Source organism: Chanodichthys erythropterus, chromosome 21 (genome assembly GCF_024489055.1).
Source record: "Chanodichthys erythropterus isolate Z2021 chromosome 21, ASM2448905v1, whole genome shotgun sequence".
NCBI classification, from domain to species: domain Eukaryota; kingdom Metazoa; phylum Chordata; class Actinopteri; order Cypriniformes; family Xenocyprididae; genus Chanodichthys; species Chanodichthys erythropterus.
The window spans coordinates 22,827,489-22,840,301 of NC_090241.1; the positions used below are offsets into that span (position 1 = coordinate 22,827,489).

General features: G+C 36.1%; 1 protein-coding gene across 5 annotated transcripts in view; it reads left to right on the forward strand.

The window, feature by feature from the left end:
- Positions 1-12,813, forward strand: part of lrp8 (low density lipoprotein receptor-related protein 8, apolipoprotein e receptor) — a 180,199-nt gene that overhangs the window by 150,137 nt on the left and 17,249 nt on the right. For all 5 annotated transcript variants that reach the window (XM_067374730.1, XM_067374733.1, XM_067374731.1 and 2 more), the window contains exons 10-13: positions 1,588-1,759; positions 6,437-6,664; positions 7,550-7,668; positions 8,513-8,652. In XM_067374730.1, the coding sequence (XP_067230831.1) occupies positions 1,588-1,759; positions 6,437-6,664; positions 7,550-7,668; positions 8,513-8,652 (659 nt within the window). The remainder of the gene's footprint in view (positions 1-1,587; positions 1,760-6,436; positions 6,665-7,549; positions 7,669-8,512; positions 8,653-12,813) is intronic.

Consider the following 12,813-nt stretch of genomic DNA (forward strand, 5'->3'; position numbering starts at 1 on the left):
CCACTGAGATGATTCGGCAAGTGGTTGAAATCAGTCATTGTATAGTAAGTGTACATTTTTAATTTACTAAATGCTGTTTATTTGAACTTCTAATCATCAAAGTATCCTGAAAAAAAAAAAAGTATCAATATTGATATTTTTTTCTTGAGCACCAAATCAGCATACTAGAATGATTTCTGAAGCAGCATGTGATACTGTAGACTGGAGTAATGGCTGCTGAAAATTCAGCTTTGCCATCATAGGAATAAATTCATTTTAAAAACATTAAAATCAAACATTTTTCAAAATGTAATTTTCACAATATTACTGTTTTACTGCATTTTTGGTTAAATAAATGCATCCTATATTATATTATATTATATTATATTGTTTCTTTTAAAGTTACATTTATGGGGTCATTTTGTTTTTAAGAATGTAGATATTCTTAATTTAACTCTTTAGCTACCATTAATAGTTGTTGCGTGTTTCATTAATTTAAAAAAATAGCATTTGCATTTCAATTAAATAACTTTGAATTTAAAAAAAAAAACTTAAAAGACTAGTTGCTTTCACTGTCACTGTAAACACACTTTAAGAGAGCGAGAGAACAACCCAAATCATGAGAAAAACTGCATTTTATCCTCTACAGTAATACTAATCGTGAGATGTCTGGACGCGATGTGCTTATTAGAGTTGAAAAGCTGAATGAAAGTATAATAGAGGGCACAGGAAGGGTACAATGAGGTTTAGGAGAACAGATTTTTCCTCAGGAACTCTTTTGAGACAGGTGACAGAATGAAAATGAATTACACCCATATCAAGTGGGTGGGAGGTGGAGAGGACTCAGTGACTCAGAAAAAGGGAGAGTGCCCTTGCTGCTACATAGAGGATAAATTAATAGGGTCAGTGATATTCTGTGTTGGCATGACTAAGCACCAAACCACAGTGACTAAGCTGCCCAGCAGTACACACATGCTCATATCTGCATACACACCACAGTGCAGTTAATAACACTCGTAACCACTTTGGCCACATGTCAATAACCCAGAAACCTGAACCACATGGTCTGCAGGTGCACTGCAGACTAACACACATCATTCATGGGTAAACTAATGCTGTGGTTTACATTTTAGTGCAAGTCTACTCTGCAAATGAAATAAGCAATAAAAATGTAAAGTGCAGTGCAGTCGTGTGGTTATATTTTTGCTGTCCACAAGTGTGTGTTTCTAATTAATAAAAAGTATGAGTGCAAATAACACATATAGAGGTCAGGAAGAGACACTAAAAGTTTACATTTTCAAACAGGTCAGGTCTACTTTTTATATTTTGTTTGGGTTCCTATTAAATTCTCTTGGCTTTGCAGAATTTGGTATCATGAATTTGATCTAAGTGTGTGACGAGTCGACTTATGATCTCTTCTCTGGTGGAGATGCATTTGATAATTCTGAGGTCTTTTTCTCTGAGAAGCAAAAGTCTCTTTTGTTGTTGTTGATGATGTTGATTATCTCAAAATGACCTAATATCGGTTGGTTTATCATCTCAATCATCTGTTAGGATGATACCAAGATAACAAATGAGCTGATGAAGCATTTTCTGTTCCCCTTATAGGTAAAAGCCCATGCCTTATGTTTACTAACCGGCATGAGATCCGCCGCATAGACCTGGTGAAGAAGGACTATACACAGGTAGTGCCGACCCTGAAGAACGCTGTGGCCCTAGATGTGGATGTTACCACTAACAAGATGTACTGGTGTGACCTCTACCATCGCAAGATCTTCAGGTATGCCCAACATTACATTCCTAAACAATATACAGTGCACATCATGTTGCCTCCTTCTAACTTGACAGCTGTTTAATCTTTATTTAAAAAGGATAATTTGCAATTAGTGTTCAGTGCTCAGGTAGGAGGAGAAGGTGCAGTGTTGAAGCCCTCTTTTGAGAACCTGCTCTCAGCTGGCTGATATTTAAATGCATGAGAACAGCTGCCATAGACTTTCTGGAGATTTTTTCCCAGCAACCAGCATTATTGATTGAAAAATGTGCAGGAAATTGCTTCTATGCTCATTTTCATGCAGACTTTTTCTTGGGTTTCCTCGCAGTGTAAGGGGAATGTAAGGTATATATTATATAAAGATAATATTTTATAATATTTTTACTGATCAAATAAATGCAGCCTTGCTGAGCATAAGAGACTTCTTTCAAAATCATTTAAAAATATTACAGACCTCAAACTTTTGAATGGTCATGTATATTGTATCATATTCTAACTTTCCAATAATACTGTATTGCAGTATTCCTGACATTTCTCACTCCTCTTACTCCATAACAAAACACTTTCCTCAGGCATTTTTGTCCTGATGGAAGGAAATTCTAATTCCTTATGGGAGGACTTGAATAAGCTCTACCAACCTTTTAACAAAGTCATCTTATCAGTCGGACAGCAGCTTGTCACACAGCCTGCCTGTGCTACAACAGCAGCTGAAAAACTTGACCAGCGTTTGTCCTTTTCTGTCCCAGTGTGCATGCTGGCCTGTCATGCTCTAGTCTGCGCCTCACTTCCTGAGTCACATCAGCCTCTAGGACCATCTCTAAATCATTTTAGCCACACCATATGCTTCCCATAATTTACCTCCCACAATAAGGCGTCCCATTACTCAGCCCCTCTCCCCTCAGGAGGGCTTGTGTTAGGACAGCGTAAGACAGTTCATTATCACTTTATAAACCCTGAGAAGAGCACTCAGAAGAATGGAAATACTTCTGCTTGTCTGCAGGGAGTTTAATTTATGTCCCTGGTGGAGAGTGGCATGAATTTGTGGTTACAGTGAAGATGCAACAGTGTAGATGTCAGCTGACAGCTGAAACCTCAAATGAGGCATATACCTTTTTAAAGGCCATTGTTGGAATCCACAGTAAATATTACTTGAAACCGGCATCCATCTATTTTGGGGGTTGATGTGGTTATTGAGCTCACCACTGTTGTCAGTAGAGAGTTGTTTTGTTAAATAATGAGTCATGGTTCACCTGCATGAGGGCTCAAAATGGCTCTTTTTATGATTCAGCAACAAGGTTGATAGGTTAATGTTGTGTTTATTGCTTTGATTAATTCCAATTAACATCATTTTGGGTTAATGTGATGCAAGACTCCTACTGTAATTAAGATGTCACAGGGAACCTAAACCCAGCTAATTAAACAGGCAAATTGTTGCTCTTGTTGATCAAGACCATCATTGTTTTATCCTTTCATGAACACAATACACCCTGTGGGTTGCGCTTTGGTCGATGGTTTGACTTAATTTAAAGGGATAGTTCACCCAAAAATCGGTGTTTTTGATGTTTATCTTCTTACCCCCAGGGTATCCAAGATGTAGGTGACTTTATTTCTTCAGTAGAACACAAATGATGATTTTTAACTCCAACCGTTGCCGTCTGTCAGCCGTATAATGCATGTCAATGGGAACTTTGTCTATAAGAGTAAAAAAAAAACATGCAAAGACAAATCCAAATTAAACCCTGCGGCTCGTGATGACACATTGATGTCCTAAGACACGAAACGATCAGTTTGTGCAAAAAACCGAACAGTATTTATATAATGTTTACCTGTAATACACCACTATGTCCATCTGCCTTGAGCATCCAGTGTGTGAGGTCTGAAAACGCACTTTGACAACTGAAGTGATCTCTCGCACTCATTGACCATATGCGCGAGGGATGAAAGCACAAATATGTTGCGCTGTATATTACTCACTATATATAAAGCACAAAAGAAACTGCGAGCATACAACATCATAATTCTGTCATCTGTTATCTATTACTTCCGGCATCAGAACGCGTTTTCAGACCTCACACACTGGATGCTCAAGGCAGTTGGACATAGTGGTGTATTAGAGGTAAAAAATGATATAAATACTGTTTGGTTTCTCACACAAACCGATCGTTTTGTGTTTTAGGACAGCCACAGGGTTTTATTTGGATTTGTCTGTGCATGTTTTTTTTTTTACTCTTTTAGACAGAGTTCCCATTGACATGCATTATACAATTGACAGACGGCAACGGTTGGAGTTAAAAATCATCATTTGTGTTCTACTGAAGAAACAAAGTCACCTACATCTTGGATGCGCTAGGGGTAAGCAGATAAACATCAAATTTTCATTTTTGGGTGAACTATCCCTTTAAATTGTTACTGAGTGTTGTGATGAGTGACAGGACATTTTGTTAATATTTTGGTTATTATTTTTGTTGCGTTGTACTGAGTAGCCCCATCTACATTTAATTTAAATCAGTGAAATATTACAAATCAAAAATGTGAATGGCTGTGATTGTGACAGCATTATTTTTACTGAAATTTCCTCTGTAATTTATTGTGTTGCGCTCAGTAAGGACATGGTGTTATAGTACTTTTAATAATTTTGCTATTGAATTTGGTCCATAACTGACTGTACTATTCTTTTTTTAATGATCTCTTTTTACTATTATTATAATGAATATAAAATTAAGAACCTGCAATTGAGCATTTGACGTCACATTATATTGATTATCTCATCTTATTTAGTCACTATTGTTTAAGTGCAGAACACTTTGTCTCTTTACTTTTTATTCCTTTTGTCTCATTTATGAATCATCATTGTTTGAAAGGGGGTAGGGAATCTGTTCCTATTAATAGAGCTCATAGTCAAGCCAATGAAAGCAATAGAAATGTTCCGTGCCTGCTATTTCCCCTGTCCTTGTGATTCACTTAAGATACACTTTGAAAAGAGTGTCTCAAAGTCCTGTGTCTTATAAGGGGAGATGGGCCCATTTTGATGGCTGTTGAAGCAGCATCTGTTAAAGGCACTAGGTGACTGCAAATGGAAAATTACCAGGTTATAATACACACCACCCCCTCTTTGCCAATGAAAGGTGGGTCATTGTATGAAATGGGTGCCTTTTCCAGTTTGATATTAAAAGTAAATATTCTGTAGATTTGAAGTATGTGTTTTAAGATTGTAAATATTCTATTGCACAAATCTACAAAGTTTTAATGCTGGAATTTCTACCAGTACCCGATTTTCAATTTTATACAAACATAGTAAAAGAGTTGGCAGGATTTTTAAGTTTATTATTTACTGAGACTGAAAGATAAAATGATATACAACAAACAAACAACTAGATAAAAAAGATCTTGACTTGACTTGATTTATTATTATTATCATCATTATTATTATTATTATTCTTTTAGTTAAAATATGGGGGAAATATGATTGGAACAAGCTTTAGATTTAGTCATTTTAATAATCTGTTATGTTAATTAAAGTTCACTTCAGAATTAAAATTTCTTGATAATTTACTCACCACCATGTCATCCAAGATGTTTATGTTTTTCTTTGTTCCGTCAAAAAGAAATTGGGGTTTTTGAGGAAAACATTCCAGGATTTTTCTCCATATAGTGGAATTCACTGGGCTACAACAGGTTGAAGGTCCAAATTGCAGTTTAAGTGCAGCTTCAAAGGGCTCTACACGATCCCATCCGAGGAATAAGGGTCTTGTCTAGTGAAACGATCGGCCATTTTCTAAAAAAATTAAAAATTATATACTTTTTAACCATGAATGCTCGTCTTGCACTAGCTCTGTGATCCAGCACGCATTACATACTCACGTTGTAAAGGTCACGTGTAACATAGGCGGAAGTACCGCGGTAGGGCGAAAAACTCATTTCATTTTCTCCTCCCACTTCAAAATTGTCTGACATCATTGTTTTACCTTTTTTTGTAAAGGGCATTTGACTTTTGCACGTTCGCTTTGTAACCACTGGATCAGTAATTCGGCCTATGTCACGTGTGACCTTTCCAATATGTATTTGTTACTGGCCCCAAACAGTAGGGTATATAAAAAGATTACAGACAAAATGTTAGCTTTTATTTCCATATTGTGTTTTCATGAAAATATGCTTGTTTGTTAGTATAGCAAGGAGAAATAGGAAACACGGGATAGGGAACTACTACACTATTGGCAGTAACTACCCACTAGTTATTGTTTACACATGTGTATGAGCTTTTAAATGCCATCCCTTTTATCAAATGACCCAAGTGACACCAAAGTGATGTGGTGCTTTCTCATGAGTGCTGAATCATAAGATCAGTCACAGTGACATCAGATTTCACCATGCTTCAAATGGCAATCATATCTGCTTCACTTTAAATCACTGTAGCTTTCATATACAGCAAAAAAGATCACAAGAGTCAGCCATTTTGTCCTATAATTGTTCTTTGAGAAACATGCAGATGTTGCTTCACTTTGCTGCTTATGTGTACGCAAACAACAGCTGTGAGTGCCAGCTATTTGTGGTGTGCTTATTCACCATGAATCTGCTGGATGCATTGAATACCTTGTGTTTGATGTAAATGTTTATGAATAGATAGATACATAACATCTGCTTAAAATGCTGTGAATGTAGATTAACAGTGTGTTTATTCCCCTTCAGCGCATATATCAACAAAGCCAGCGATACTTCTCAACAGATCACGCTCATAGACACTGCGCTACATTCCCCAGAGGGCTTAGCAATGGACTGGGTCCATAAGAACATCTACTGGACCGACTCTGGACACAAAACTATCTCTGTCGCAACTGCCGATGGCAAGAGGAGGAAGGTGTTGATCGACACAGAGCTTGGCGAACCACGTGCCATCGCCGTTGATCCAAGACAAGGGTAACAATATAATGTTTATAATGTAAAAATCGGCAGATTCGAAAATGTGAATGACATCAGGCATCAGTCCTTTCAAACACTCTTGCATTAAATAATCATTGAATTATCATGAATAATGTCAGTATGATGTGTGTGCATGATCAACACCAAGATTTTTGCCAAAGGTTCCTTCACTTCGTATATATATAGTTTCTTCTTTTACTGCCATTCATCATGAAGAATCTTTCCCCTTGGGGCTCTTTTCACAGTATTACAGAAGTAGAAGAGCATGAAAAACATGCAAATGGGTTCATGCTGGTCAGCATACTAACTAATTGTTGCCTGTGGGTAAAGTGCCCACTTCACACCTATAGGGACGGAGTTATATACTGACTCTTTTTAATGAGGATTTTTGACAGACGATGAGCCATCGGAGCTCCCTAATTTTCCACTCAACTGTATCTCATGTATTTGATAACATAAATCTTTTGTGGCTCCATCCCAGGAAACTTCTGTGCTGTTTTTTTATAGAATTGTAAAGCCGTCATTCACAAAATTTCACATATCCCCTAGTCTTTTGGCTAATTTGAAATACTTTGTTTCCAATAAGAATGGTAAACCACTGTTTTACACATTTTACCCTGTTTAAATTACACAGATTCTCCCACTAGCTCTGAAAATGTGGAGGAAAATAGATTTTGCAAACTTCTAAGGGAGCCTCAAGATGAAGCCTTTTTATAAATAACTATCCTTAATCCTTATCCAGTAAATCACAAACAAATGGAAGTCATGAAGTCATATCGTTTTCGATGATGGATGGCCTTGGAGTCGCAAAGGTTGAGAACCACTGGTCTAGACCTAGCCATAATTCTGATCGTGAACGTTCTGTTTGTTTTGACCCCCCAGGTTCATGTACTGGTCGGATTGGGGAACGCAGGCCAAGATCGAGAAAGCCGGAATGAACGGGGTGGATCGTCAGGTTCTGGTTTCAGAGAGGATTGAATGGCCCAATGGGATTGCGCTCGGTAATACCTTTTGAAAGTTTTGCAATTCAGTTTCTCCATTCAGAACAAATGTATTCACATCTTCAAATATAGTCAAAGTAGAGAAACACACACTAGAGAATAGCAAAAAGCACAACAAAACATAAAAGAGAAACAGCAGAAAGCAAAACAAAGCATACCATACCAAAAAAGCAAGACATGAGAGAGCTATCTTTGCAAAACATCAGCCAAAATAACAGAAAGAGAAAAACATTAGAATTGAGAAAGACCAAACAAACACAGAGGCAGACGGCAGGAGAAGAAAGAGTGTTAATAATAAAGAGCAGCCTCCTGTGGCCAACAGGGCTTTGAATCATTCACCTTCATTGTTTCTCATAAATCACCCGTCAGTTTGGGAAGAACTAAATGGAATTGCTCAAGCAACACTGTCAATATCGCCATCATTTTCCTGACTCGCTTAACATAAAAGCCATTTAAAAAAGCAGTTATGGATAGAGAAAGTTATTGACAAAAAAGGTTGAATTGAGAATTGCTATGTCTGTATTGAAACAAAATACTTTTTTAATGGGAAAAGAGCGAGTAACCTTGCAAAGCAGTGAGATTTTGGAGTGCATTGTGGTTTTTTTTTTTTTCTTCTTTTCTTACATTGATTGTGCTTTCAACTGTGCCTTTCATTTAATTTAAACTGCCTTTATTTTTACTTGAAATATGAAAAATAATAGAATATGAACTGAAATATGAACTTTCCCTTCACATACTACCCACTATTCTGTTTCATTTGACCACTCATGTTAAATTAAAAGCATTTGTTGTATTATTAAAGCGCTACATATACACTACTTATAAAAGTTCTTTCATCTTCCAGATCTATCTAGTAGACGACTCTACTGGGTCGATTCCAAGCTTCATCTGATTTCCAGCGTGGACCTGAATGGAGACAACCGTAGAGTTTTGCTGTCCTCCATGGATCATCTGGGACATCCCTTCGCCCTGACTCTTTTTGAGGCAAGCAAATTTATCAAATAGTACTGACATGCTCATTCATGCAGGAACAGATGGAGCTGCATTCACAATAACAGGCCTTGAGAGGTTTCTAAGCTCAGTTTGGCTTCATATAAACAAATGTTTTTTTGCTCAGAGGGTGTAATTGAAGAACATGGGTCTCACTGTGAGACAGTAGCACTGGCCAAGAGATGTATGGCTGACTCCAGCCAAAGACACAAACCAAATTAAAAAGCCTTTTTACTTTGGCAGCTCCTAAGGCACCTGAAGGCAGGACCTTGCCCAAGCAATAGATAGCCTAATACTCTTCATCAGGCCAGTCAATGAGCCAGTTCAGTAGGAGGGCAACCTGGGACTGAGCCATAGAAAAAGGAAACACAATGTGCTTTCTTCATTCTCTTCCTTTTGTCCAGGGCACATGAAAAATGAACTGCTACATTACTACGGTACCCTTGAGGCTGGTCCTAAAGTTCTCCTCTTGGCTATTGAAGTTTCAAAACAGTAATTGACAACTGTAGCCGATAACTTCCCCCAAACTTTTTGTGTTTCTTGTAGATAGGAAAGGAAGATAGGGATCTTTCTGTATGAAATAGTCATGCTGTCTTTGTTGAAGGAGTCATTTCCAATAAGCTCATTATTTTGATAATTATTTTTAATTGCATAATTTCTCATACCTCCCAGCTCAAATTACATTTCATTTCTTCACATTTCCTATTGGTAATTGACAGCTTCACAAAAGTGAACAAAAAGTGACCCACTTTATATTAAGTGGCATTAACTACTATGTACTTACATTTAAATTAATCATTTGATACAATGCACTTATTGTGTACATACATGGTTTTACATTGTACTTCTATTTTAAAAACACCTGCATGTAATTACATCTGTAATTAATTTCTGTAATAACATTTATAATTACACTGTTGACCCATCCCTTACACCTTAGCCCTACCCTTAAACCTACCCATACCACCAAAGCTTTCCCTAACCTTACCTGTATCCCACCTCAATAGCTGCAAACATGTTTTGCAATTCAATATGAACCCAATAAGTACATTGTACTTATTTTTTGATGTAAGTACATAGTAGTTAAGGCCACTTAATATAAAGTGGGACCACAAAAAGCATTAAAGGGATAGTTGCAGCACCCAAAAAAGTAATCATTTACTGTCATCATTTACTTCTGCTGAACACAAAAGAAGATATTTTGAAGAATGTCGGTAACCAAACATTTGACTTCCATGGTATTTTTTGTCCATGCAATGAAGTCAATGGGGCCTGTTTTACCGACATTCTTCAAAATTCATACAAGTTTGGAACAACTTGAGGGCGAGTAAATGATGACAGAATTTTCAAGGATCTCCCTTTTTTCATCATTTACTCACCTTCATGTCGTTCCAAACCCATATGGCATTCATTATTCCAGAGAAGCACCCATAAAAGTGCTCACTACAACTCGTGTCCTATATTCCACATCTTCAGGGGACATAAGTTAGCTTTTTGTGAGGAACAGAACATTTAAGAAATAATAATATTAATATAATACTTTCATTGAATACTATATTTTTTTTATTATAATGAACATAGACAACCATTAAAAGGTTATGGTCAGTAAGGTTTTTGAAAGAAATGAATACACTTATTTTGCTAGGACACAGTAAAGTGACCGTAAAGACTTTCACACTGTAGCAAAAAAAGAAAAGAAAAAAGAATGCTGTTCTTTTGAACTTTCTATTCATCAAAGAATCCTGAAAAACAAAAAGTATATATACTTGAGCTGCTTAACAGCTGTTTCCAACATAGATAAAAATAATTTTTTCTTGAACACCAAATCAGTGTATTAAAATGATTTCTAAAGGATCGTGTGGAGTAATGACTGCTGAAAATTCAGCTTTTTATATCATGGGAAAAGGCTGTTTTAAAATAATTTATAATAGAAAACAGTTATTTTAAGTTGTAAAAATAGTTCACAACATTACTATTTTACTGTATTTTTGATCAAAAAAACAAATGCAGCCCTGGTTGAGCGTAAGAGACTTCAAAAACATTAAAAAAAAATCTTCCAGATGCCAAACTTTTGAACAGTTGTGTTTTTATTTATTTATTTTGCATGTATTTATTTAAATAATAGCAAATTCAAATAACCATGTTTATTTTATTCATTTAAAGACAATACTGAACACCACATATTAGCTTCCAAACACAGCAGACCTTAAATTGCATATAAGAAGTTTACTCCATTTTCCAGTCACCTTTTCAGAAGATGTGTGACCTTTACATTGCCCTGTCTCATAAAACAGACCAATATCTCTACACCAACTTTCACATTATTTCATTGGTTAGTGGGCAGCATTGAAAATGTCAAGACCAATCCAATCCCACAGGGATAGTTGCTTCTTCCCAAATGAAGTGAATACTATGATGAAAGGTTTTAATAAAGATGCTTCCCACGCTCAAGGAGTACAAATTTCAGACATGGGCGTTAGGAGCCAGGCTTTTGTGTCATAGATTAAAGCAGTTATCTAGATCAGATATGGTGGCCTTGTGGCCCCTGTATTAGATGAGAGCTGCAATGCGGCAGAATTTGAATGCTGTCTAGTGCAGGTTAAGGAGTCCTACTGATCAGCTGCCACCAGCATAAGCACCTGACGGAGCTCCACTGGGATCCTGCAGCCTGACCTTTCCAAAAAAGCACGGCTCTGTAAACATCCTCTAATACTCAGAGCCAGCTGCTCGCTTGGGCATGCTCAGTCCGCTCGATCTTCTTTTTTGCACCCTCCCCTCATTTTCTTTTGTTACCCCACGAACACTCCGTCTCGAACTTCCTCATCCATTTCCGCATCCCTTTGAAAAGGAGATGAATCTAAGGTTGTCATAGTAACAGCCCATCTCACCATGCACATTTGCAATATTTCTGTAGCGGATGATAAGGACTGATCAGAGGAGGGAAACAGACAGAGAAGCGGAGAGAATGTTGAAAGTGGTATTGTCAGATAGCCGAGCGTGTGCTTTCCGGCTTATGTAGGTATAGATACAAAGGTGAGATAGAGCTCCGAGCTTTAATTAGTCTGATGAAAAGACACAGGAGCCTTCATTGTCATCTACCCTTTCTCTCCTTTTTGTGTATTGCATACATAAATACATAACCTACCAAAGATTACACCTGCTTTTGATTTATTCTATCCAAGTGTCTTTTGTACCCTCCCTGTGTATCACTCTTTCACTGCTTCACAATAAAATATTTTTGCACAGTGATATTCACTCTAAGACAATTGTTTTCTCCCAAAATGCTATTGATTGTCTTTAAGTCAGTGTGTGTGTGCATATATATATATATGTGTATGTATATATACAAGGCTACATTTATTTAATTAAAAATACAGTAAAAACAGTAATATTGTGGAATATTATTACAATTTAAAATAACTTTCTATTTGAATATATTTTAAAATATCATTTATTCTTGTGTTGGCAAATCTGAAATTTCAGTATCATTACTCCAGTCTTCATTGTCACATGATCCTTCAGAAATCATTCTAATATGCTGATTTGCTGCTCAAGAGAAAGGTATTATTATTAATGTTGCAAACAAGTGGTGTACTTTTTTTTCAGGATTTCTTGATGAATAAAAAGTTCAAAAGAACAGCATTTATCTGAAATATAAAGCTTTTGTAACATTATACACTACCGTTCAAATGTTTGGGGTCAGTAAGAATTTTTATTTTATTTTATTTTTTTTGAAAGAAATTAATACTTTTATTCAACAAGGATGCATTAAATCGATCAAAAGTGATAGTAAATACATTTATAATGTTGAAAAAGATTATATTTCAAATAAACACTGTTCTTTTGAACTTTCTATTCATCAAAGAATCCTGAGAAAAAAAAAAAATATATATATATGTATATATATTGTACGCAAATATTTTGTACAATTGTACACAATAAATGATAAATCAGCCACTTGATTTCTGAAGGATCATGTGACACTGAAGACTGGAGTAATGATGCTGAAAATTCAGCATTGCATCACAGGAATAAATTATATTTTAAAATGTATTCAAATCAAAAGTTATTTTAAAATATAATAATATTTCACAATATTACTGTTTTTATCAAATAAATGTTAAAGACTTTAACATTTAACCTTAAAAAAAAAAT